The 27783-nt window shown below is 44.4% G+C and overlaps 1 protein-coding gene across 1 annotated transcript in view; it reads left to right on the forward strand.

Moving 5' to 3' along the window:
* The window catches only part of VAT1L (vesicle amine transport 1 like), a 174761-nt gene that overhangs the window by 68093 nt on the left and 78885 nt on the right, over window positions 1–27783 (forward strand). The window contains exons 4-7 of the mRNA XM_017541847.2: window positions 469–611; window positions 14156–14259; window positions 17111–17166; window positions 22781–22975. Of these exons, the coding sequence (XP_017397336.1) occupies window positions 469–611; window positions 14156–14259; window positions 17111–17166; window positions 22781–22975 (498 nt within the window). The remainder of the gene's footprint in view (window positions 1–468; window positions 612–14155; window positions 14260–17110; window positions 17167–22780; window positions 22976–27783) is intronic.

Below are 27783 nucleotides of genomic sequence, written 5' to 3' on the forward strand. Positions count from 1 at the left end.
GCTAAACGTCTGACAATGCATAGTACAGTCTCCTGCAACAAAGACTAATCCAACCTTAAAAACGCTGGCCAGTCACGGTGGCTCACACCTGTAATCCAAGCACTTTGGGAGGCCGAGGTGGGTGGACTGACTGAGCTCAGGAGTTTGAGAACAGCCGGCGCTGCACGGCAAAACCCCATCTCTACTAAAAATATAAAAAAGGAGCTGGGCATGGCAGCATGCGCACGTAGTCCCAGCTACTCTGGAGGCTAAGGTGAGAGGATCGCTAGAACCCAGGAGGCGGAGGTTGCAGTGAGCCAAGATCACACCCTTGCACTCTAGCCTGGGCAACAGAGCGAGACTCCGTCTCAAAAAAAAAAAAAAAAAAATGGCAATCGTGCCAATGAGGAATGCCGCTCTACACCCAGAAAGACTGGCTGTGATATGTTGGCTCCTATGTGTGACATATCTATTGTCTTTTCCTTCCAGGGCCAAGCTGTGGCTCAGCTGTGTTCCACTGTCCCCAATGTGACTGTTTTTGGAACAGCCTCTACTTTCAAGCATGAAGCAATCAAAGACTCTGTGACCCACCTCTTTGACAGAAATGCAGACTATGTGCAAGAAGTTAAAAGGTAAGATGTTTGCTTTTGAAAAAGCACCAGGCTGGCCCTTGCTCTGCTCTCACAGAGCAGTAGCACTTATATAAAGGAGGGATCATCATCATCATCATATATAGCAAAAGTATATTGGGGGCTTAGTATTACTAGCTTTGTGCCAAATACTTCACATGTATTAGTTCATTTAATCCTCTTAGCAACCCCACCATTATCACCGAGGAACAAATCGGCTAAGTAACTTGCAAAGCTAATTATTTAAAGCTATTAAAGTTACGCTAGCTCCTATTCAACCATCTTAACAAGTAGAAGTTTATTTCTCATTCATTCACATGACAGCTTAAGGTGGATATTTGGTGGATGATCTGCTGTAAGAACATTCAGAGACTCCGGCTCTTTTCATCTTATGGTTCCACTATTGTCTTGGGTCTTAAGGTCCTTTGCTTCTAGCCAGCAAATGGGGAGAGAGCTCCAAAGGGTTATGAATCGGAGGTTTTATGAGCCAGTCCCAGAAAGAACACACACCCTGCTCATATTCTAGCACTACTGCTCAGGTCATTGGCTACCCCTTACTGAAAGCAAACTGAGAAACCTTAACAATGCATGCACCCAGACCACCTGGCACTGACAGTAAAGGGTGGAGCCTGTAGTCCAGCCAGGCATTTCAAGTTTGGAGCCCATGATTTTCCTGTACAGACAGCACCTCTCCAAGGAATGAAGCATGAGCCAAAATTACCCATAGGAAGAAAGGGGCAAGGAGGGGGCTGCTCTGGGAAGGGAAAGCCATGTGCGTGCATACTGAGAAATGGAAGTGCCTCTGAGTCTAGGAGAAATACAACAAGGTTTACTGGGGTGCAAGTCCAGTGATGTCTTGTTATCTCATCTAATTATATATATTGGCAAAGGGACACCTGGGGGAAAAGGGAAGGAGGGGCCTGAGGTGAGGCTGGGCAAGGAGACAGGTGTCCGATGCACATAAAGACCACATACACCAATCTAGGAAATGTGGACTGGACTCCAACCTGGGTGAGACCAAGAGCCACTGCAGGACCAAAGTGGTGCTATGATTGATTTCAGTTTTGAGCAGTCGCTGGTGGTGTGGAGAGGATGGATAGGAGGAGGGAGGCTGGGGCTGCAAGATCATCTGCTGGCTGTTGCCGTCACCTGGGAGCATGATGGTTTATAACCTGTGATTCTGAAGTTATTGATCATGGCCGTGTGTGTCAACACACGGAGTCAGTTGGAAACCCAGCTGTCACCATGCTTTCAGATGATTTATGTGTCTCACTCTGACTATTGCTCTGGGCTACACGCTTGTTCTGAGGGTCTATGCCACTCACGGCTCCTGAGGATTCAGATTAAGGCCGGAGCCATTGTTTTGGCATTCTCATTTTCCAACACAAAATTGTTATATACAAAAGTATTAGGTTGTCCAGATAGTATCATAATAAAGAAACAAGGCTGGGCACAGTGGCTCATGCCTGTAATCTCAGCACTTTGGAAGGCTAAGGAGGGCATATCACTTGAGCCCAGGAGTTTGAGACCAGCCTGGCCAACATGGTGATGCCCCGTCTTTACCCATGCCCCCCCAAGAATACAAAACTTAGCTGAGCATGGTGGTGCATGCCTGTAATCTCAGCTACTCAGGCGGCTGAGGTGGCTGGATAACTCGAGCCTGGGAGGCAGAGGTTAGAATGAGCTCAGATCATGCCATTGCACTCTAGCATGGGTGACAGCAAGAGCCTCTCTCCAAAAGGAAATAATTTTCTTCAAATCACGGATGAAGGTGGGAAAACTGAAGGACAAGTCGATGGGAGAGCTGGTTACTTGAGATGACAGTTCTAGAACTGATTTGGTGAAACTTGGGAAGTTTCTTTAAAAAGAGGGGGTTCTGATGGTCTGGGTTTTCAGATTCGTTTTTAAATTTTGAATGCAGGGCATTGTATATAATTTAAGGTTGTCCCCATAGTTCCATCAGGATGTGAAAGGAAAGCTTAAAGCTAGATGTTAGAAGCTGACCCTCTATTTCTCAGATGTCTACAGGCTGCAGGCCAACTTTGAAGACATCCAGTTGCCAGTTCCATAGCCCTCAGGTAGTTCTTCCTCTTTAACTCGAGTCTCTTAAGCTGTGGTCTGGAAAATGAGCTATCTTGTATCTTCAGTAATTTTTTCTTTGACTCCCTTATGTAGTATTTTTGCAAGCATTCTTTCACGTATTCACATATATGATTGCTTAATACATCTGTGCTTTGTGTCTGTGATGGCTTGGAGACTATGCCAGGGCAAGAGATCCAGCAATGCCACCTTGAGTGTCACTGTCCTCATGAATCATAAAGTCTTAATGGGGGAGAGAGAGGACAAAAAATAAAACTATAAAGAGAAGTAACCGATTCACATTTTTGACATGTGCTCTGGTACCGAAATGCAAGGTGCTAGTGAATACTTACTGATGGAGAAATCAGAAACCTTGTCAATCACAGAGTGGGATTTTGGCTGAGAGTTGAGGGGTAAGAAGCTGGTCAAAGGAAGGGCATTTCTGACTAGCAGGGGATGCCATGGGCTAGGGTCCTGGGTCAGGAAAAGTTTGAACTTAAGAACCTGAAAGGAGGCCAGTCCAGCTGGCAGAATGTAGGGAGTGGGAGGGAGACGGTATCTCTTCTGAAAAAGTAATAGCCCATAACCAGGGAACTCCAGCCTGCCCCATTTCCTCAGCATCCGCCCCATCCTCTCATCTTCCCACTGCCCTGCGTCTACTCTCTTAGCCCCCGAATCACCGATTTCTGCTGATGTCAGAGGAGCAAAAGGCATTTGAGACCCCCCTCACCCTCACCTTCCTACAAATGTGACTTCCCGCAGTTCATTGTTTTTTTTGTTGTTGTTGTTTGGTACAGAGTTTCACTCGTCACCCAGGCTGGCGTGCAGTGGTGCGATCTTGGCTCACTGCAGTCTTCCCCTCCCGGGTTCAAGCGATTCTTCTGCCTCAGCCTCCCAAGCAGCTAGGATTACAGGCAACTGCCACCACGCCCAGCTAATTTTTGTATTTTTGGTAAAGACAGAGTTTCAACATGTTGGCCAGGCTGGTCTCGAACTCCTGACCTCAGATGATCCACCTACCTCGACCTCCCAAACTACTGGGATTACAGCATGAACCACCACACCCAGCCTCATTGTGTTTTTCAGTAGAGACCTTGGGATTACACTCAAAATGCCCAGCAAGTTAGAACTATGTTGACATGACCTCTCATCTTAGCAGACCTACTCTTAGGAAATAAGAAGAGCAAAGCTCTAGGTAGGAGGCTGCCTGCTGCAGAGCCAAGCCCTGCTTCTGCTTCATTCTAAGTGCTCAGCACATATTGACAGAATGAATTATAGCATTGTCTGCAATAGTGAAAATTCAGAACGAGCCTCCACAATCAACAGAAGGGAAACAGTTCAGTAGATTATGCGACACCCACATGCTTGAGTATTGTGCAGTCCCTTAAAAAATGATAATTATGAAGATGGCCACAAAATGAAAAAAAATGCCCATGGTAGCACAATGAGTGAAAAAAGCAGAATGCCAAATTCAATCTACTCTGTGATCACAGCTTTGTACAAATTCTCAGTGCATGTAGACATAAAATGAAAGGAAAGGCAAAAAATCCAACCACTAACATGGAATAGGAGTGGAATGCGGCATGATTTCTCCTTATTTTTTGATCACAGATATTGTCACACTATTATGTATATGATGAACCAGAAAAAAAAAAAGATAAAATTTTCTTGAGATGAAAACTCTTTTATAAGCCAGTCAATCGGGAAGCCTCCTTTGAACACATTCTCAGCCTTGAGTCAGGTATTGTAAAAGGAATAGAAAAAAATATATATTTATGATACAGACTTAACCTTTACGTCAGTTTCTTTGTCTCTCTGTATGAGGAGAGAGATGATTATGACTGAAACCAAGCCAAAGCGTTAGAAATGTTGAGTTGTGTGTACCTGACTGCAAGGGCTTTAGAAATAAGGGAAACAGAATGATCAGAGAGAGCACGTCAAGATGGACAGCCCCTCAGGGGCACTTGAAGGGTGCGATCGATTTCAGTAGGTGGAGGAAGTGTGAGAGAATCCACACAAGGGAATCTTGGACAGAACAGGCAGATAATAAGAGCCACGCTTTGTTGATCTCCTACTACCCTGCTACGAGTTCAGTCAGACCATTTTTTGTGCACCTGAGACAATCCTACAAGGTGAACATTCCTCATTTTACAGATAAGGAGACTGAAAGGTAGGAGCAGATTTGGCCTCAGAGGTGTTCGATTCTATGAGCTTTCTATTCTGCAAAACTCCTCTTGGTTTACAAGAGGGCTCGAGGAAACTTTCAGATGTGAAGGATATGTTTATTACGTGGATGGTGATGCGGGTTTCACAGGAGTGAACATATTTCATCTCTCACCAAATTGTAACACTTTCAATATGTACAGTTTACTGTATGTCAATTGTATCTCCATAAAGCTATAAAAAACCTGCCTTAAAAACAAATCAAATAACATTTTAAAACTTCATTGGGTGGGAAATGGGTATACAATGTTATTTCAGACCTTTTGTTCATTCATTCATTCATTCATTCATTCATTCATATAGAGATGCTTCATCACTTAGAGTGGAGTTATATCTCTGTAAACCCATCAGAATTTTAAAATATCATGAGTCAAAAATGTATGTAAGGCCAGCCAGGGTGGCTCACACCTACAAATCCAGAACTTTAGGGAGGCTGAAGTGGGAGGATTACTGGAAGTCAAGAGTTAAAGATCAGCCTGGCCAATATGGTAAAACCCCATCTTTACTAAAAATACAAAAATTAGCTGGGCGCTGTGGTACACACCTGTAATCCCAGCTACTCGGGTGGCTGAGGCAGGAGAATGGCTTGAACTCAGGAGGTGGAGGCTACAGTGAGCTGACATTATGGCACTGCACTCAAGCCTGGGTGGAAGAGCGAGACTGTCTCAAAACAACAACAACAACAAAAAAAAAAAAAACACCCACAAAACACAACATTTTAATATTTCATTGGGTGGGAAATGGGTATACAAATTATTTCAGACCTTTTGTTTTTTTCCATTTATTCATGTACAGATGCCTCTCAACTTACAATGGCGTTACATCCTTGTAAACTCATAAGTTTAAAATATCATGAGTCAAAAATGTATTTAATACACCTTACCTACCGAATATCATGGCTTAGCTTAGCCTACCCTAAATTTACCTTAGTCTACAGTTTGGCAAAACGATCTAACACAAAGCCTATTTTACAATAAAATATTGAAAATTTCAACACTTTTAAGTGTTGAAAACCACGAGTTGTGTGCAGTCAGGTACGTACAACTCAGGGTTTTTCGTGCTTACTACATACTGTGCTAAGAGTGAGAAGCTGAACAGTTGTGTGGGTACATCACACAGGTGAAAAATTATTAAGTGAGAACATTGTACACGGAGGACCATCTATATTGTTGATGTCTGCAAACAGACTATGAAGATACAATGGTTAGCAAAGCAAGTATATCCTCATGCAAGACAATGGGGTTGGCCGCCGATAGGGAAGTACAGGGCACTGCGGAGGCACGGGGGAGCAATGCCTAAATGGAAGCCTGAAGAACACATAGGAGCTCTCTTTTAGGTCTTACACATTTTATGAAGTAAATACTGTCCTCGTTTTTCAAAGGGAGGCAAAGCAAGCCTGGTTAAGTAAATGCCATGCAAATAAATGGGACGGGACTCAGTCTCCATTGGCTGTGGTTCCAGAGCTTGTGATCTTTCTAGCACCCACACACACTCTCAGGCAGTGAGGGCGGCTTGCTCCTCCAACATGGAGGAAGCCAGGTTGCCTGTATTAAAGCATGTAGCTTTGAGAGGTGCTTGGATGGTAGGAAGGGGTTAGATCAGAGCTTCCAACCTTAGCACTGTGGACATCTGGGGCAGGGTCATTCTGTTGTCGGGGGGGGCTACCTTGTGCATTGCAGATGTTGAGCAGCATCCCCTGTCTCTACCCATTAGATGCCAGTAGCACCCCCCTGCCCTTCAAGTCATGAAAGTATAAAACATCTCCAGACCCTGGTGAAGAACTGGACTAGATTGATGTGGCTCTTGAAAGCCCTTAAATGGAGTAAACAGTGGATTATGTTAGAAATGTAGACTTCTTTGCAGATTTGAAGCAGTTAAGCACTGTTTTGAAAGGCGGATCTAAAGAAAACTGATCTGGCTGCCGTGCACAGGATGAGTGGGAGAAGAGACCTCCAAAATCAGTAGCAGGAGGGGCAAGGGAGAAGGCGGTGCCTATAGAGATTTTGAAGGAGAATAAGACAGAATGACCGATGACTAGGGAAAATACTGCAAGATGAGACCAAGACTTCTTTTCCTTTTTGTTATTGTTAGACAATGAGCATTGGAAGCTATAATGACTTCCTTTAGACAAGATAAAAACAGTGCGAGAGTGGGGGCCTGCATAACAGGCCAGGGAAAATGGGACTGGAGCCCCAGTGAGTACAAAGCCACTCCCTTAGGCTGGGTGTGGTTGTTCACGCCTAGAATCCCAGCACTTTAGGAGGCCAAGGCAGGAGGATCGCTTGAGACCAGGAGTTTGAGACCACCGTGGGCAACATAGTGAGGCCCCCATCTCTAAAAAACAATTTGTTGTGTGTAGTGGTTGTATACCTGTAGTCCCAGCTACTTGGGAGGCTGAGGCAGGAGGATCTCTTGAGCCTAGGAGTTTGAGGCTGCAGTGAGCTAGGATCATGCCACTGCACTGCGCCTGGGCAGCAGAACAAGACCCAGTCTTAATGATTTAAAAAAGCACTCCTTTTGAACATTTTCCAACTGATAGACATGAGCTGGCTCTGGAAGTTAGGGACCTGGGATAAAGCACAGTCTCTAGCCAAAGGACCACAAAGCCGGCGGAGAAAGGAATCCAACTCCCGATCGAGAGGGAGCAGCTACTTGTTCAAATGACTTGAATCTTGCAGATTCCGCTGATAGGTGACACTAAGGGGTATACACTCAGAAAAGGCAGAGATTGGACTGACCTCCTGCACTTCTAGCACAGGGCCTGGCACATAATGGGAGCTTATTTTAAAACTGGTGGAAATTAATAAGAGTTTAATCACCTGGAGGGAATAGGGACAAAGGGATTCCTGGAGGTAGTACTGCTAAGTACAGATGGGAACTACTAAGAGTAAACACCAAGAATCCTACCACATCAGCACTGTGCTTGGCCCCCTGTGAGAAACCTATCATGTGCTGGGTGCTGTACTTGGCATTCTGTTGAAACCTACCAAAAATCAGCACTATGCTTGGTCCCCTGTGAGAAACCTATCGTGTGCTGGGTGCTGTGCTTGGCCCTCTGTTGAAAGCTACCACACATCAGCACTATGCTTGGCCCCCTGTGAGAAACCTATCATGTGCTGGGTGCTGTGCTTGGTACTCTGTTAAAAACTACCACACATCAGCACTATGCTTGGTCCCCTGGAAGAAACCTGTCATGTGCTGGGTGCTGTGCTTGGCACTCTGTGAGAAGCCTATGGTAGAGTAGGCACTGTGTCCCCTCCTCTGTAAGAAGCCTATTGTGTGCCAGGCATGGTGCTTGGCACCCTGTGAAAAGCCTACTAAGTGCCAGACACTTGGAAATTGTCTCATGCTGTGATGGTTAAAGCCATGGCACAGATGAATTCTCAGAAAAAGGGATTCAGAAAGAGAAAACGGAGTGGAGAGCCAAAGACCCAGCTGGACAGCAAAGTCACGATAAAGGGGAATTCATTTCTTGGCAAGTCCGACGGGTTTCTCTCCCAGTACTGGCTCTGTGGGAACCTACCACCACTCAAAAGAAATTCTTCCCTGATCTGTGTGGGCAAGAAAGAAAGAAGCAGCATTCACCACCCAGGGGCCAGGGATGAGGACACAGGAAGGACAGACATGAAGGTCTTGGATCAGCAACTCCAAAGTGTCTTGCTGCTGAATTTGGCTCATATAATCCCCAAGCTGGGGCTATTTGTGTTTGCTTTTTAAATCCGCAGAGATTTATGGCAGCAGGAAAAAGCACACAAAGGAACTGCTGCATTTGGCCTTCTGCCACACCCTCTTTGCTTTCATGTCATAATTATATATATATATATGCAGGCAGTGGTGAACACCCCCAAAAACCAGAGTCTGCGGGGTGGTGGGGAGGCACAGAAATGAGGATAGCCCTCGTTTCTCTGATGAGCCTTCCAGCTCCGAGCACTTGTGATTTTCATGATTATTTCATTAAAAGGGCTACTGCAGCGCTTTTCAATGTGGGTGTCACTGAGACAGGGTGCTTATGGGACCGGGAACATTCTAAACAGACCCAACCAAGTCCAGTTCAGTAGGATCCTTTTATGGGGTTTGTCATGATTGAAGAAGGTTCAAAGTGAAAAGAGCACTTTTCAATTTTGAAATTCGTACCCGAGGAAACATTTCTTCCCTCGAAAGGTACAATAGCTGCTGGAATGGTTTAACAGAAAGGGCAAAAGCCTCCTCCTCACCCTCAGGTCCTGAGAATGATATCTGCCTCTGCCCAACTTCTCCCCCTCAGAAGCCACCTCCCCTCCCCTCTCGCAACCTCCACCTGACCACTGACCTTCAAAAAGATGCAAAGACGGCAGGAAGGAGAGGATCTGTGGTTTTCCTGACCCCTGGATATGCATGTGATTCAACCGTAGAAATGCCAAGAGAGAGGCGGCGGAGGGGAGGGGCGGGGAAAAGGGGCTGGTGGCCTGAATATGAAGGAGACCCACAAGTGTCTCCTTCTAGTGTTAAGCCCAAGGGAGCAGCCCCCAGCTTTGCTCATCCCTGCTGGGGACCTTCATGGCATAGAAGTGATATTGGTGGTCACCTCGGGCTTGGCCACTACTTACCCTGTGAAACCCTACTTCAACTCTGATGCCGTTGCCTGGTTTCTAGATGTGATGGAACAAATTAAGATCTTCCCACTCTATGCAGTAGGCCTTGGGGTGAGTCACCTGACCTCACTGAGCCTCAGTTTCCTCATCTATCAAATGGGGATAATGACGGCCCCAGAGTCAGAGGATTGGCATGACACATGAATGTAGCCTGGTCAGCAGAGCAAGATCCAGTCTCAAGGATTAAACACTTAGGAAGCTCTCGGCACTCCATCTGGGACAGAGTAAGTGCTCAAGAGTGTGACATACTCTCCTTGGAAGATCAAGAGCAGCAAGCCCCAGCTCCAGTGGTTTCTGGGCTGGTGTCTCCACCCACCCTGAGGTTGCTTAGACTGATGGTTGAGTTGGAGAGGTTTTTCATACTTTATTTTCATGCCCTCTTCCCAACCAAAAGACTGGAAGTTGAGCCGTTTTGAAAAATGGAAATCAATCAAAGTTACCATGGACCCAGAACTTACCATGAGCTGGTTCTGTGTTCCATTTGCATCAATTCATTCAACCTTCATAAAGAAAATGTAGGTGTTATCACCATCATCCCCTTCCACAGTTGAGGAAAGAAGGCACAGAGAGGCTAAGTAACTCACCTAAGGTCACACAGCATGTAAGTAGCAGGACTAGATGCTTAACACTGAAATAAAATTTATATTCCTAAGCCCAGCACTGTTTCCCTTGCCTCCCCGCTGCCTACCCACCTCCATGTTAGCTGTTAGTTGTGACAGCCACTCTTAGGGTCCTTCCAGAAGGAATCAGCAGCCAGGCCTCCTCATTGCCACAATTAGTGTCCCAAAACCTTCTCATTGTCCTAGGTCAAGCTGTTACACTATTCTCTGAGAAATGCCTTCCCTTTGTCACCTGGTCATTTGCCAATCCTCAACAAAGGGTCATCTTCCAACACCCCTAAGTTGCTCTATTGGAGCAGTGATCACTGTGTGTTTGGTCCATTTATAGATGTCTCCACTTGTAGCCCATGAGCTCCTGGATGGTCAGGGCAAACTTTATTTTAGCCTTCTCTGTGTATTCCCAACTCAGCATGCACAGTGCCTAACGTGAAGTAAACACTTAGCAAATGGTCATCCAGTGGCTGGAAATTAAGGGTAAATTTGTGGGACTCTGAACTTGGGTCTCTCCTATAAACTCTGGGGGGAAACCAGCTTAAAAAGAGAAATCTTTTGGCCTAGATGTTTGATCCTGGTCAAACTTTGATCAAACATAAGACTCTCAATGTACGTGTATTTATTTCAAGACGAAATTTAAGCCTGATTTCTCCAAAGACTACATTAAATTGGCTGCTTCTGAGAGCTGCTTGCTAAAGTGATGCTTCCACACTTAACACTGGCTTGAACATTTATTAAGTCTTAAATTCTGAGTGGTGAAAAGGCCATCATCTTTGGAGTTAAACTAAACCTAGAATTGAATTCCAGCTGTGCTAGTTGGTAAGCTTGGGCAAGATGGCTGCATCTGTAAGCCTTGATTTCATTTTTTTTTTAAGTGGAGTTAAAATGCCTGCCTTACAGACTTTTTTGAGGGTTAATTATGGAATAGCTGTTATATAGGAGAGCTCTGAAATATGAATTTCCTTTCCAAGGAAGCACACATGTAGAGACACAGAATACCAGTCTTAAACTGTTTTCTTCATTCATTCAGTTACCCATTCATTGAAGCACTTGCGAACTCCTCTGGTCAATCACTATTTCTTGAGAAGCAACAGTATATCCAGCAGGAAGAGAAGAGCTGTAGATATCATCATAAGTAGCACAAACATGGCCTCTGATTCATGGGGCTTAAATTTTGGTGAGAGAGAAAATCAATCAATCAATCAATAATTGTAACCTCTGATAGGTACTAAAAGGTATCTCCAGTGTAGACACTGAAGCATAAAGGAAACTAAAATGGAGACTTGTTTCAGGTGGAGTGATTAGTTATAGCTCCTCTGGGAATGTCCTTTGTGAGTGAGATCTGAAAAGGATGAGTAGGCACCAGTTCTAAGGAGAGCAGGGGAAAGGCTGTCCAGACAGAGATGACAGCACATGCAAAGGCCCTGAGGTCAGAAAGCTCTAGGGACAATCAAAAGGCCAAATGCCTTGAGCTGTCGGTGAGAGGTGAAGATGGGGACATGCACAGGAGTTTATGGGCCACTGCTGGCTCTGGGCATGCCCTGCATTTCTGCAGAAGCCGAGTCCAGTGGACAGAGCAACAGGTCAAAGTGGGACTAATACAAGGAGTTATGACTGGCAGTTTGTGGGAGAGAATGTGGCTCGCCAGGTGGAATGCAGATGTGAGGAGCATCAGAGGATGAAAATCCAAGGCTTAGCAGACCCTTCAGGGGTACAGCAGAAGGTATGTGTGGCCTAATATTGGTGAGGCTGCTTCTGACCACAGGTGGGCATCCTGCAGGCAAGGGGAGAGGTCTTGGGGAAATGCAGTTCACTAGGAGGACTTGATGGCTCAGGAGGCCTGGCTGGCAAAAGCAGAGCAGGACCTCACTCCCACAGGAGTGAGCAAACTGGGCAGAAAACAGACCTGGGCAGGAGTGACGGTAACAGGAGCACAATTACCCAGTCCATAACGCAAAGTAAAGACCTCACCACCAACCTGAAGCCCACCAACCAAGAGTCCGTGTGCTCCAACGCCTGCCTGGCTCTCCAGTTCAACCTCGAAGCAAGCGCCCCTTTGTTCTTTTACTTGAGCCACACTGGCTGCTTCCCAGGCTGCCTCCCACCACAGGGCCTTTGCACATGCTCTTCTCTCTGCCTAGGACACCATTCCCTTTACTCTTTACCTACTCTACTCCTTCCCTCCCTAGGGATGCCTCTCTGATAGCCCTGATTGGGAAAATTCTCAATTTACACAAGTTTAGAGTCCCTTAGTGGCATGAGACTACATTTCAACTTAACATTTATTTGTGTAATTATTGGTAAATATCTGCCTCTTACACGCTCCAAAAAGAGGAGAAAGCACATCTATTTGGGCTCACCACTACATTCCCCAGTGCCTAGTGCAGCGCCCAGTCCTGGATAGCTAATGAACAAATTAGTTAATTTGTTGAAAAAAAAAAAAAAATGCCAGTTTGGCTCCTGAGTAACTGGCTTAGATCAGCAATTCTCGGAGTGCAGAGCTGGAATGATCAGCAGCATCACCTGGAAACATTAGAAATGCAAATCCCCATCATAGACCTACAGAATCAGAGAAGAAGGGGAAGATTGCAATCTGTGTTTTAACCAACGTGCGGGTTATTACAGTACACACTTAGCTTTCAGATCCACTGTCCTAATTCCCTTGTTTTGAACTCTCAGGGGACACCCCTGTGCAGATAAGAGCTCTATTAGGCAGGAAGCTAAGCTGATCATGTGGGATGCGCCTTGGTAGTGGGCTGCATTTTAGGCGTGACATGAGGGCTTTTGAAGGGCACAGTCACATAAAGCCTCAGCTGCATGGGGAAGCTGACTTAGTCTCTGCACTCAGGAGATGTACGTGCAGTTTCCTAGTTAGTGACACTATAGACACAGGACCCAGCTGTGTTAACATATGCTGCAATGCCTAAATTTTGCTAGGGTGAACTTGGAGGTAGAAACATTGAGGTATTTGCTAAGACAAGATAATCCTGCAAACTTGCAAACACAAGGAAATGCCATTCTTGTCTGAACAGAGCAGGGATCTGCCAGAATAGGGATCTCCGTGGGCATGGCATGAATATCTTCCGCACAATCTCCAGAGCCTTCCTGTTCTACAGGCCCCTCCTGTATGGACTTCTCACAATAGGAGCCCAGTAAAAGTTGCTTACATGCGTTAATGAGTGAGTGAGTGAATCAATGAATGTATAAATAAATGAATAGAAGAAGAAGAGATCAAGACTGCTTTGTCTAATGCAGTACAAATGTGGCTTCTTTCTACTCCACAGCCTCGCATTGCTGGAGGAAGTTCATCTCTATTTAATCCTCTTCCTCTTGGAGTCAGTTTTAGGTTGCCCCTGGACATTGGAGGAACAGAAGCTTACAAGTTAGATTAACGTGCTTTATGTCTTCACTGTAAAGGGAGGTTGGCAGGGGGAAGGTCAGCCCCTGCTAGAGCCGCAGCCCCACGAAAACAGGGAGCATACTAGTTTGTTTCATTCCATCTCTCCAGCACCTTGAACAGAGCCAGGCAACCAACTCTTGCTCTACAAATAGGAATTGCTAACTGAGAAACTGAATGACTGTTCTGTGACAAGCCTGAGCCTCCATTCTTACACACACACACACACACACACACACACACACACACACACACAATACTAGCTCCACTTTACAAGGGAGAAAGCCGAAGCTAGAGAATTTGAGTGAAGGAGCTAGATGCAAACTCAGACCCGCTGACCCCATGTTCATTCCTCCAGCGCAGGCTGGTTCCCAGTGCCAGCTACCAACCAGACTCTTAGCTGCCTCCGGCTGTGTGAAATTTTATCACTGGATCCAGGAAGATAAATCTACCTCCTGGGCAACTGCCCTGTTTACAGCTACTCCTGGCATTCTCAGGGTTCCTTATGGTGGGAATCAAACAATATGACGCAGGAAAGGAAAGGGATTGGTGGTGTGGCTCCTGACAGGTCACAGGATTTTGCTTTGCCTTCTCACCATTTAGAATCTCGGCTGAAGGCGTGGACATCGTTTTGGATTGCCTCTGTGGAGACAACACTGGAAAAGGTCTCAGTCTTCTCAAGCCCTTGGGAACCTACATTTTATATGGTGAGTGCTGAACAGCAGCAGGGATGTGGTCAGCAAAAAAGCGAATTATGAAAAGTGCATTATGCTGTTATGTTGGGTTAGTAGGATTGGGGAGTTTCACTTTTTAATGTTTCCTATGTTTCTATTGCTGTGATTTCTTTTCAATTATAAAATAACGTGTGTAGCGTCATATATCCCATTATTTCAAGTGGGATAAAGTAAGACCACGCCAATGTGGTCACTGATGTGAGTAGAACCACCCATGAGGGTAGCAAAGCTGGAAAATATTAACGACTTCAAAGAACATTCAAAAATACAGAAGACATGAAGGATCCACAGTAGGGTGGGGAAGCGTAGCTCGGATGTGGGGGCTTTAAGGGAGGATCTTCACTATTGGAGAAGTTGAGAAGTACACACTCTTTGTCCCCTCAACTATTCCTGAGTGTCCCACTCAGGATGGAGCCTGGGATAGATGGAGCACATATCCATTTTCATCTATTTCTACATCCACTTCTGAGCTCCTAGGAGTGGAAGAGATGTATAAAAAACAACTGGGGGCCGGGCGTGGTGGCTCATGCCTGTAATTTCAGCACTTTGGGAGGCCGAGGCAGGGGGATCACCTGATGTCAGGAGTTCGAGACCAGCCTCAACATCATGGAGAAACCCCATCTCTACTAAAAATACAAAATTAGCTGGTCATGGTGGTGCAAGAGTGTAATCCCAGCTACTTGGGAGGCTGAGATAGGAAAATTGCTTGAACCCAGGAGGCAGAGGCTGAGGTGAGCTGAGATCATGCCATTGCACTCCAGCCTGGGCAACAAGAGTAAAACTCTGTCTCAAAAAAAAAAAAAAAAAAACTGGAAAGATTTTCTTCAGCAAAACAAGGCTCCAGGGCCTCCTTTCTCTTGTTTTCTTTTCTGTCATAGATGTACAAACTAATTTAAACATTAGTCTAGTCTCCGCAAACTAAAATAGGAGTATTTGAAACTAGATAGCATATTCTGAAGCTAAATAATATTGGGTTTATCCAGTGTTTGAGATTCTTTGTACCTTTGTCCCCTGTAGGTACAATAGAAAACTGAGTGTTAAGTCTGGGTAACTCAGAGAAAAACACTCATTTACCTGCTATTGCCTGAAGAGCTTATAAAATAAATATTTGAGGGGTACAGATATGCAAGCTTCTTTTTGTCACCTTCAGATCATTGTAATAGAAGGAAGGCTGGGCTCACCAGAGGTAGGTAAACATTCCATTGCTGGAGTGTGCCAGTAATTTCAATGATGGCCGTGTATTTCCTTTGAAGTGGATGTGTAATTTATTATTATCAATGAGAGCCCACACACATTGCAAGGACATCGGATATGACTAACATGCGGGTCAAATGCAGATGAATGATGTAGTCATCCTTACCATTTACCTATAATTCGATTTTTGCCCCGTTTCATGACGTCATTCTGGTGAAATTCAACTTGATTATTCAACTTGAGTATTTCACGATTATCTAATTCATTACAGTGATCACTTGGTCACTAATTAAAGTCTAGTACTGTGATGACCAGAAGTACTCACCCCATACAAACAGAAGCGATGGTTAATTATTAGGTTGGTGAAAGGGTAATTGCAGTTTTTGCCATTTAAAATATTGACAGGCCAGGCGCGGTGGCTCGTGCCTGTAATCCTGGCACTTTGGGAGGCCAAGGCGGGCAGATCATGAGGTGTGGAGCTTGAGACCAGGCTGGCCAACATAGTGAAACCCTGTCTCTACTAAAAATACAAAAATGAGCCAGGTGTGGTGGCATGCACCTGTAATCCCAGCTACTTGGGAGGCTGAGGCAGAAGAATTGTTTGAACCTGGGAGGCAGAGGTTGCCATGAGTCAAGACTGTGCCACTGCACTCCAGCCTGGGCAACAGAGTGAGACTCTATCCCCCACCCCCCAAAAAAGTAATGACAAAAACCACAATTACTTTTGCACCAACCTGAAACTGGCTACTAGTTCACCCAGGCTAAATAATTAGTTTAAAATACACATGATTATTATATTAAATAACTCCTCTTTGAGAAGAACTTACTCCCACATCTTTAGAGACAGGGCAGGAAAGTCATTGAAAAAGCACCTGTATGGTATCTGTATGTTCCCCATACTGTTAAGAGCTCTCTCATTCCCCCTCCCTTGCCCCTAAACCCTGTAAAGGGACTTTTCTCTCCTTATGAGAATCTCAGGGAATCTTTCCTAACTCTATCTCCTATCTGCCCTCTGAATATTGCTTGTCCAACTGGCAAAGCTCAGTTTCTTGTGACACTTGTCTCAGTCCTCTTTGGAGCTGACACATGGGTCACACCATTTCTTTAGGTCCCTGAACCTCTTTTCATTCTCACCTGTGAGCTTCTATGCCCATTTTTTCCAATCCATCTGTATTTTAACTCTGTTCCACCTCTCCCACCAGTTAAGCACCCAGCCCAGGTCAGAGCCCCAAGCCCCTTACTTGCTGGGGAATCAAATTCAGTATCAAAAGTAGTTTCACTAAGGAACTCCCTTCTCAGTCTCAAAGAACAGACCCAAAAAAGACATTTCAGCAACTCATCATTTTGTTCAAATGTTGACCTATATCATATTTTTGCTACATGCGCAATTTTTCAAAGTAATGAAACGGTCACCATGAGAAATGTCAATTTCTTTTGGATCAGAGACATCCAGCTAAAATAGCCAACCTGATGACTCATTCTCATCCCCCTCACTTTGCCAAAGCTTAATTAAATTTGTTTTCAAGATTTTGCCAGTTCTGGACCAAACAATTGCCATTTTTTATTTCATGCATAACAAGATGTCAATTTTCATTAACAATTGCTTGATGTGGGCATCTTGCATTTGCAGGCTCATCTAACATGGTAACTGGAGAGACCAAGAGCTTCTTCAGCTTTGCAAAATCAGTAAGTATCCAGACACATCTGATGGACTGCGGTGGCACGTTGATTCTCAAGTTGTGAGCTCTTCCATCATAAGGCATTGATCTAATCTTGTCTTTCACTTTCATCATTCATTTCCAATAAAGCCTGCACTCCTGCCCTGCTCACTGAAAATGACCAGGACCAGGATTTAGACTACTTTTGTCTAAATGAAACAGAGAGGTGGGAGTGTCAGTGAAACTCAAGAAAGCTTCATTTTCATTTCAGTCAAAATTGCTTAAGTTTTTGGTGTCTTTAATCATTGGTCAAAAATGAATTTAGCATTAGTGCATTTTATTTGCTCTGTAGAGAAGCCAGCCTTTCAGTTTGCCACTTTCTGACCAGGTCTTTGGGGGTACTTGAGATTTCTTTGTGTCCCCAGACTCTTGAATTGGAGATGGAAACGGGGATCCTACCATGTTAACAAGATCCTGGGGTGACTTGTAGACTCGGACAAGTTCATGGACCACTGTCCTGGGTGATCACGCTTTGAATGTGGTGGTTAGTTTTTTAGCCATAGCGAAGCGACATCCCTGGGCATTCACGTCACTATCACTACAAACTGACTCTGATCTATATTCCTATCTGGAGCTGTACTTGCTAGAATTATACTAATGTGGGCTTGAACTTTTCTGAGACAAAGTCTAGCTAGCTCTGTCACCCAGGCTGCAATACAGTGGCGTGATCTTGGCTCACTGCAACCTCCTCCTCCTGTGCTCAAGCAATCCTCCTGCCTCAGCCTCCCAAGTGGCTGGGATTACAGGTGCATGCCACTACACCCAACTTATGTATGTATGTATGTACGTATGTAGAGATAAGGTTTCACCATGTCACCTGGCCAAACTTAATTTTTAAAATATAATTTCAACACCTCTTCTTCCCCAGCCCAAATTTCTTCTCTTCCTTGAAATGAACTACCAGCACCCCAGCACCAGCCCACATTCTTTATCATTCTTTTTTTATTTTTATTTTTGTGCACGTTCCAGGGCCTTTATTTTTTTTTTAATAATTTCAACTTTTTAGATTCAGGAGGTACATATGCAGGTTTTTTGCCCGGGTATATTTTATGATGCTGAGGTCTGAGATACAAATGATCCTGTCATTCAGATAGTGAGCACAGTACCCAGTGGTCAATATTTCAACCCTTGTACCCCTCCCAGCCCCCTTTAGTGGTCCCCAGTGTTAACTGTTGCCATCTTTATGTCCATGAATACCCAATGTTTAGCTCCCACTTAGAAGTGAGAACATGCAGTATTTGCTTTTATGTTTCTGCATTAATTTGCTTAGGAAGATGGGCTCCAGCTGAATCCATGTTGCTGTAAAGGAGATTCCATTCTTTTTTACGGCTGCATAGTATTCCATGGTGTGTATGTCTCAAATTTTCTCTAGTCCACCATTGATGGGCACCTAGGTTGATTCCGTGTGTTTGCTATTGTCAATAGAATGGCATTAAGCATAGAAGTGCTTGTGTCTTTTTGATAGAACTATTTACTTTCTTTTGGCTGTATACCCAGGAATGGGATTGCTGGGTCAAATGGCAGGAACTTTTATTTTTGCCCTACACCAACAGCTGCTTTTCACAAGTGTTTCTTTTTGTCCTCTCTACTTTTGGGCTTCTAATTGCCAGTGTAGCATCAATTAATCCACCCACTTGAAAAACATTTTTTGAGCACCTGCTATTTGTGGTATTGTGCCAAGCACTGGGCTATCACAGTAAATAAGATAGTACACTTTGGGCCTTTTTGGTTCTTATATACTAATGAGAGAAACAAACCCAAAATAAGATGTGTTAATAACATGATTATAAATGACTATTAAACCTTTGAAGGAGATAAAAACAGAGTGCTAAAATAGAAATTACCAGGATGGGTGGAGGCAACTAAAACAAGGTGGCCAGGGAAACCTACGGCAAGGAGTTTGGATTTCATTCTAAGTATGGCACTATGGGGTATTCATATGCCCTCCAAGTGCCAACATCGGCTGCCAGAAACTTCAGCCCCAAACATTCTGGAATAGATAATACTTCCTGCACTTGTCAAGTTTGAATCAAAAGTCCTCTCTTTGCATTTGGGCTTTAAAATACGGGTCAAGGACCATCCTGACTACAGAACCTACAGGAGGAGCAAGAATGGAGTCTAATGAAGGACGCTGTCTGGAGTGTATCCCTTGAAGACAGGCTTTGTGCCATACACGGCTGCTATTTGCTGTGGCTGTAATTAACATGATGCTGACAGACTGCTGTGGGTAACCACACTGGTCCCAAATTGCATACAACTGTAAGAAGTGTTCTCCCTTTCTCCCCTAAATGCACAATCCCAACACACAGTGTTAATGAAATAATTGCAGCGTACCCATGCTCAATGAAGGCATTCGTAAAAGCACAGCCAGGACGGAGATGGAGATTCCTCTCCCCAGAGCAGGGATTCCCATTACCAGAATGCTTTGTAGCTGGAGGTCCAGAATGAGGATTTTGTTGTTGTTGTTGTTGAGACGGAGTCTTGCTCTGTCGCCCAGGCTGGAGTGCAGTGGCACAATCTCGGCTTACGGCAACCACCGCCTCCTGGGTTCAAGTGATTCTTCAGCCTCAGCCTCCTGAGTAGCTGGGACTACAAGTGAACGCCACCACGTCCAGCTAATTTTTGCATTTAGTAGAGACGGGGTTTCACCATATTGGTCAGGCTGGTCTTGAACTCCTGACCTTGTGATCTGCCTGCCTCAGCCTCCCAAAGTGCTGGGATTACAGGCATGAGTCACTGCGCCTGGCTGAGGATGTTTTCTTTTGGAGGCCTGCTCAAACACTAAGGGTCATTTGGAAGAGAAATGAAAAGAGGACATACCAAGAGGTGGAATTTTTCTCTGAAAAGTTCTAGAAAAAATTTTTTCAATGTATTCAGGAGAGGCTTAGAAATGAAAGGTTGATTAGAATTATATAGACATCTCCCACTGGGCTATCTTAGTGATGTTGCATCTTCAAATTGCTGCTGAGCTTGTGCCTCACTGTTTGTTAAACATGCCATTTTCTTTCACACCATCACAATGTTGATACTAATAGAGGAAGTTAACATTTACAGAGCAATCTGACTCCACATTTGGAGCTCTTATTCACTAAACTGAAAACATCCTGTTCAAATTAAGATAATGACAATGTGTATGTTTATAGAGCACCTCGTACATGACAGACACTGTGCTAAGTACTTTATATGCATTAACACATTTACTCCTCACAACCACCCCATGAGGAACAGTAAGGAAACTGAGCGCAGAGAGGTTAAGTGATTTGCCTAAAGTCACACAGCTAGTAAGTGACAAAGCCGGGATTCAAAACTAGGCATTCGGCTCTATAATCCTCTAAACCACAGGAATTGTGGTTAATCTGAACTGTGCAGGAATTGTACATTTGTAGCAGGGATTCATTCCACAAACATTCACCAAGGCATTGCAGATACACTGTGAATCAAGTTGTTGTTTTTCTGTATTTGCTATATTTCCCAAGTTGGTTTTTTGTTTTCGGTTTTGTTTTTGTTTTTGTTTGAGAGGGAATCTCACTCTGTCACCCGGGTTGAAAGGCAGTGGCAAGATCTTGGCTCACTACAGTCTCCACCTCCCAGGTTCAAGTGATTCCCCTGCCTCCGCCTCCCACATAGCTGGGACTACAGGCATGCACTACCACATCTGGCTAATTTTTTGTATTTAGTAGAGATGGGTTTTCACCATGTTGGCTGGGATGGTCTCGATCTCCTGACCTCGTGATCCACCCACCTCGGCCTCCCAAAGTGCTGGGATTACAGGTGTGAGCCACTGCACTCGGCCTCAAGTTGATTTGTTTTAAACAAGGGGCTTAAAAATCATTGTCCCATAGAATAGTATTTTGGATGTAAGGAATATTTTAAATTCTTTGGTGGTTTTCAAACCGCCTGCCTTACCACACCATGTGTGCCACGAACCCTTGCCAGGTAAGACCATTGAAATTTGAAGCCAAGAAGCCCACGGTCAAATGTATGGCTCTTCTTGGCCCCCGGGTCCTCTCTGAATGTGTTTTTGTATAGAATTTTGTATAGGAATCGCATCACTGTTTTCAGCCTGTCTTTTCCACATTTATTTTCCTAATGACATGAATTTCCCAATTTAAAAAAATCAAAAATTTTCACTTTAGTGAGTCTCCTTAATTCTTTTTGGAAAGAGACAGAATATAAATAAGCTCATTGATGGCATAAATACTATCAGTGTTTCTAAGCACCCATCACATTCTTCTTTGCATCCCATATTGAGGTGACATTAAACATCTTACCTCCTAGAATCCCCCAGAAACTGGGCATTTGGGTTTCTAACCTACAGCCAACCAATGAAATCACAACAAAGCATATGGATACCCATTTCTCTAGGTCTCTAGTGGATTATTTACTTATTTTGATATTTGAAGGGGGAAGATGACAGACTAGAAAAGAGATGGCCACATTTAACAGTTTGTAGGTTTCCACCCGGAACTTTAGTCTAGGGCGTCTCGGCTTTAGTGCTGTGGATATTTGGGGCAGGGTAATTCTTTGTTGTGGATTATTCTTTGCTGTGAGTATTCTTTGTTCTTAGCATTGTGGGGTGTTTAGCAGCATCCCTGGCTTCCACCCACTAGATGCCAGTAGCACCTCCCCCTTCTTCATTCGTCACAAACAAACAAAAATCCCCCAACACTATCAAATGCCCTCTGGGGGACACAAGTACCCCTAGTTTAGAACCACTGATTCAGTCCCAACACTTTGGCTTCATCACTTCTTCCTAAATCACCCCTCCTCCCTCTTCTGTATCCAACGGATCCCTACCCACCTCCCCAGATTCACGCTTAGCATAACCACTCACCCAGGAAAGCTGCTCCTGCAGTCAGAGTGGCCACCTCCATCGTGTCCCCCACAGCACTCTGTAAACCTCTCTGCCATCCTACCTGCTTCACCAACCCCATCATCACCACCACGTTTCACTGAGCCAAGTGCTTTACACTTCACAACAGAGTACATTGTAGAGCCACAAATCAACTCCGGAGCCGATGATCCTGACCATGTACTTAATGTTTCGACTATGCGTGGCCTTGCAGTTAGTTTTGGTCTCTCTCTCCCACTTAGACCTGAGTGTCTCATACGCATCACTTTGCATTGCTTCCCATGCACTTGCAACAGTGCCTAGCAAAATAGATGCTTTAAAAAAAATACACCCCCAGCCAAGGCGGGTAGATCACGAGGTCAGGAGTTCAAGACCAGCCTGGCCAAGATGGTGAAACTCTGTCTCTATTAAAAATACAAAAATCAGTGAGGCGTGGTGGTGGGCACCTGGAATCCCGGCTACTTGGGAGGCTCAGGCAGAGAATTGCTTGATCCTGGGAGACAGAAATTGCAGTGATCCAAGCTATCCCCAATGCACAACAGAGCGAGACTCTGTCTCAAAAACAAAAAACAAACAAAAAAACACCACCCAAAGCAACTCCTTGGCCAGATGGAGTCTGCTTAGCTGCAGCCCCGTGCTCCCTGTGTAGTAGCTGATAACAGTAATGCTGCAAATGCAGCCTTAACCCTGGTATTGACTTCCTGTAACCTGACACCACCTCTCTTTGCAGTGGTGGCAGGTGGAGAAAGTGAACCCCATCAAGCTGTACGAGGAGAACAAAGTCATCGCTGGGTTTTCCCTTTTAAATCTGCTCTTCAAACAAGGCCGGGCGGGCCTCATTCGGGCAGTGGTGGAAAAACTCATAGGGCTGTACAACCAGAAGAAGATAAAGCCTGTGGTGGACTCCTTGTGGGCCCTGGAGGAGGTAAGAACGGTGCTTTTCCTCTGCAAATAAACTCCTCTTTTTAACTCAGGGAGGTTTGGGCAGCCAAATACAATCTTCTACTCAATGATTCCTTTCTCAGATGGATTTGTTCTAAATGAGGGTCCTGAAAGTCACTGTACCATAGAGTAGTACTTCGGATGTAAGAAATACTTTAAGTTCTTTGGTGAATTGCAAACCACGTGCCTTATCACACCAGTTTGTGCTATGAACCCTTTCCAGACCAGGTCACCACATTTTGATGGATGTCTACAATGTAGTGTGGTTACATGACCATGTGTACATTGTTGCAGCATCATATATGTTGTCACCTTGTGAGTAAATAAGAGATCACTGTCAGAGCAGACAGTGGCCCTGAGCTAAAATGATTTGTGTGCTCAGCTGGATGCTTTGAGCCCCAGGGAGATATTAGCTGTCACTATGGACTTTAGAATTACTGCTGAATTGTCGGGTCTCATGTTGAATTGAGTCTTATTGTTAGTTGATCTTCCAAAAGTTAAAGGATTTGAAAGCACTCCTTGATCACAAGAACATTAAGAAGCCCTACTGCAGCCCTGAAGGATACTGAAGCGTGAACTGGTTGTATTGGTTCATATGCCCCTTGCTAGGAGGACGCAGGGTCTAGAAAATTCTTCAAGTAAGGGCAAGGTTTGGGCACTTAGGAAGTCGGTTAATGGCAGCTGCTTGTAGAAGAAATGATTTTAAGATGCATTTCACTAAGAAACCTAAGTCAAGATTTTGTAAACTTGGCTTCAAGGAGACATGAAGCCCCTGAAAAATATCTTTAAATATGCGGGATTTTTTGTTTGTTTGTTTTGCATTTTGTGTGAGGGAAGTGCCTTACAGTACAACTACTTTATTGTACTTTTGCAAGTCACAAACAACTTTTAAAAATATAACAAGGGCCAGACACAGTGGCTCATATGACTATAATCCCAGCACTTTGGGAGGCTGAGGCTGGCGGATCATCTCAGGTTGGGAGTTGAAGACTAGCCTGACCAACATGGAGAAACCCTGTCTGTATTAAAAATACAAAATTAGCTGGGTATGGTGGTGCATTCCTGCAATCCCAGCTTACACAGGAGGTTGAGACAGAATTGCTTGAACCCAGGAGGTAGAGGTTGCGGTGAGCTGAGATGGTGCCACTGCACTCCAGCCTGGACAACAAGAGCAAAACTCTCTCTATATATATAAAACAAGTACTGAAGTTTTACTGGGTGTGGTTCTGGCAAGATGGCTGTTTGCCTGAAAGTGGCTGTTTGCCTGAAAGATTACATTGGCCCAAATGCAATGACTTTTCTAAGCACAGAAAAACCACTAGAAAGGCACTTTGGGGGTCACTGTATATTTAAATACGGCTAGTCCTAGATCAGTGGACCAGGAATGTGCCTATATCTCTCTAATACTGCAGTGTCATATATGGGCTTAAAACCTCAAGCCACCAAAAACCTTGTTTCTTGTGACAAAATAAACACATCCTCACTACAGAAATTCCTAAATTAACCAAAAACATAAGGAGAAAATAAACTGCAAGTCCACATTCCAGAGAAGGATAACATTGTTAACATTTTGGTTTACTTCCTTCCAGTCTTTTCTCTATTGCAGATGCTTGCCATGATTCAACTTAGTGCTAAATCAAATCAGATAGTTGTGCATGCCTTCTGCTGTGTCACTGCCAATACAGCTAGCTTATTGCTATACTTTTCTTTAAATGTTTGTAATGAGTCAGACATCCGTATAGTATTCACTCACTATCCTATCTCACTGGAACAGGAAAAGGGCTGGGCTACCTCATTACTCAGTTCTCAATGGTCAGGAAGGAGAGAACACAGAATCATCAGGAAAAAAGCTAAGAGATTAACTCGTCCATGGGGCAGAAAAGGTGACTTGTACTTGAACTCAGTGTCCAAAAGGGCCCAACAAATCTGGTAGCATTTGAGTGAGAATTGAAATACAAGAGGGGTCCCCTTGGCCTGTTCTAGTATTTCAAATCACCCCTTGGTTACAATGGTAATTGAATCACCAAATACTGTGAATAACTACTGTGTGCCCAGTACTGGGCTAATGCTGGAGATACAGTGGTGAACAAATAGCCAAGATCCCAAGACTTCATGGAGCTTACATTCAGAGGAGTAGGAGGAGATAGGAAATACTGAAATAATAACAAGCAAGGCAGTTGCCTGTTGTAATAAATTATTGGAAGGAGATAAATTAGGATGTAAGTTGGTGAGTGGAGTGGGGAGACTTAGTTTCCACAGAGCAATGTTGCTTAACCTCTTTTTCATTGTTGCTCCTCTAAAGAGATTTTTTAGATATTATTTTGCCTTGTCAATAAACCTATGAAGTTTTACTACCATATATACATGTGTGTATAGGTACATGTATGTGTGTGTTTATGTCCTGTATGTACATCTGTATTTTCCATATTAAAAGAGCAGTTTTTTTTATCTTCCGAGAGCCAGTGTTCACCTCTCAGGGATGATATCATGTTTATTGAGAAGGCATGCTATAGAGAAACTTTAAAGAAGGAAGGTTTCTCTGGGCAGGTGTCATTCTGAGCTGGAACATGAAGGAGGCAAGAAACTAAAGGGAGAGAATTCAACACAGGGAGGGACCTCCAAAAACAAAGGGGCAAGGATCAAAAGATCCTGGCGAATGCCAAAGGTCAAGGAGAAAACGGTACAAGGAGAGTCTGAGTGGGTCAGCAAGGGCTGCATAGAAATTTGGGTTTTACTCCAAGTGGCATGGGGGCTGCTGTAGGGTCAGTCAGGAAGTGCCACATCCTGGTCCCAAGGGTGTTATCCATCAGGACAGAAGCTGAAATTGCCAGGCAGGATCCTGGACAACTAGGCAACTACAGAAGTCTGATATTCAAGGAAGATCTCAGTCCAGCTAAGGAATAGGAAAGGCACGCTAACTGTAGAGCAGGAAGCCTCACAATGGGGAAGCTCGGCTAGCATTAAGGAGGGTCTGACCAGGCACAGATGGTGCGTGTGAGGCAGCAAGACTCATCCCCAACCCGCAGTGCTGGGAGAAATGGAGCTCCATGCATGCTGGGGTTGTCAGCACCGGCTCAAAAACTGAGTCCACTAAGGATGCAGAGCAAAGGTACTCAGAACCAGCACTAATGAGAGATGAGAAATCTCAGGCTGGCAGCTTGCTTGACTGAGTCATGGATCACATGCAAGCAACTCTGGGACTTTACCTTGAACATACTTCCTTCCCTGTCTATGCTTAGTGCTGTTGTCTAAGCTGGGTGGACTCAAGAAATACCTAAACCAGATCATGCCTACCTTGTTTAAAATCTTCCCACAGCTTCCTGCTCTACCTGAAATGCAGTCTAAATTCCTCGTTGTGGTCTCTAAAACCCTGTACTGTCTGACTCCTGCCCATCCATTACACTCACCTCCTCCACCAACCTCACCTCCTCCACACAAGCCTCAGTAGCATGTACGTTTCTGATCCTTGAGCCCACCCAGGCCTTCCCTGTCTGGAACCTTTGAACGTGTTGCTGCTTCTATTTTGAATACTCCTCTTCCCAGTTTTAGAACACTCTTCTTCCCAGAGGTTTTACTACTTGCAAACCTCTGAAAGACTTTAATGATTTTTCCCCTCCCCCTTGATAAATGATTCTACAAAATTGCTTCTCAAGCCAGCTCTCTAACTTCACCTATGGAATATAAAGCCCATAGGGATTCAAAGAAAATTTTCTTGGGCTCTCTGAGCCTCAAACTAGAAGATTTAATAATATCAGAGAGGACTAAAGTTCCTTCTTAGCCATCTGTCTTGGACTTTAGGTCTCAGCCTCAATATGGCCTGTACAGAGAATTCTTCCCAATCCCACTCTTGAAAGTAGCATCCTGCAAGCCACTGCAGCCCAGACCGTTCTCTCTCCCTTTGCTCCATTTGATGCTCTCCGTTGGCCTTACTGCCAGTTGAAATGATCTTGTTCTTTCCTTTGTTAACTTGTTTAGACTCTCACCTCCCTTCCACTAGAATTGAAACCCTACATGATGGAAAACCTACATTATATTCTTCCAGATTCCAGTGCCTGGCATGGAGTAGATGCTCAATACATACTTATTATGTGAATGAAACAATCAATCAATCCACCAACACAGAGAAAGATGACTAGTTACATATTTTCTGTGTTTCACAATATATATTTGTTGAATGAATGAATGAATGAATGAATGAATGAACAAGCTATATAATTTTAAAAGATTATGTTAAGACAAGGTTTCTCAAAATAAGTAAGTAAATAAATAAAAGGGTTTCTCAGCCTGGGCATGACTGAGATTTTGAACTGAATAATTTTTTGCCAGGTAGGGAGGGACTTCCCTGTGCACTGTAGAATGCTGAGCAGCCTCCCTGGCCTCTACTCCCATACAGCCAGGGGTGGCAATAGAAAATGTCCCCAGACATTGTCAGATGTCGTCTGGGTGGGAAAAGAGTGGGGGCAAAACCACTTCTACTTGAGAACCACTACTTTAAAAGAAGCCATGGGCCAAGCACAGTGGCTCACGCCTGTAATCCCAACACTTTGGAAGGCCAAGGTAGGCAGATCACAAGGTCAGGCGTTTGAGACCAGCCTGACCAATATAGTGAAACCCCGTCTCCACTAATAATACAAAAATTAGCCGGTCGTGGTGGCATGTGCCTGTAGTCCCAGCTACTCGGGAGGCTGAGGCAGAAGAATCAGTTGAATCCGAGAGGCAGAGGTTGCAGTGAACCGAGGTCATGCCACTGTACTCCAGCCTGGGTGATACAGTGAGACTCCATTAAAAAAA

This window comes from Cebus imitator, unplaced genomic scaffold (assembly GCF_001604975.1).
Source record: "Cebus imitator isolate Cc_AM_T3 unplaced genomic scaffold, Cebus_imitator-1.0 Scaffold137, whole genome shotgun sequence".
NCBI classification, from domain to species: Eukaryota; Metazoa; Chordata; class Mammalia; order Primates; family Cebidae; genus Cebus; species Cebus imitator.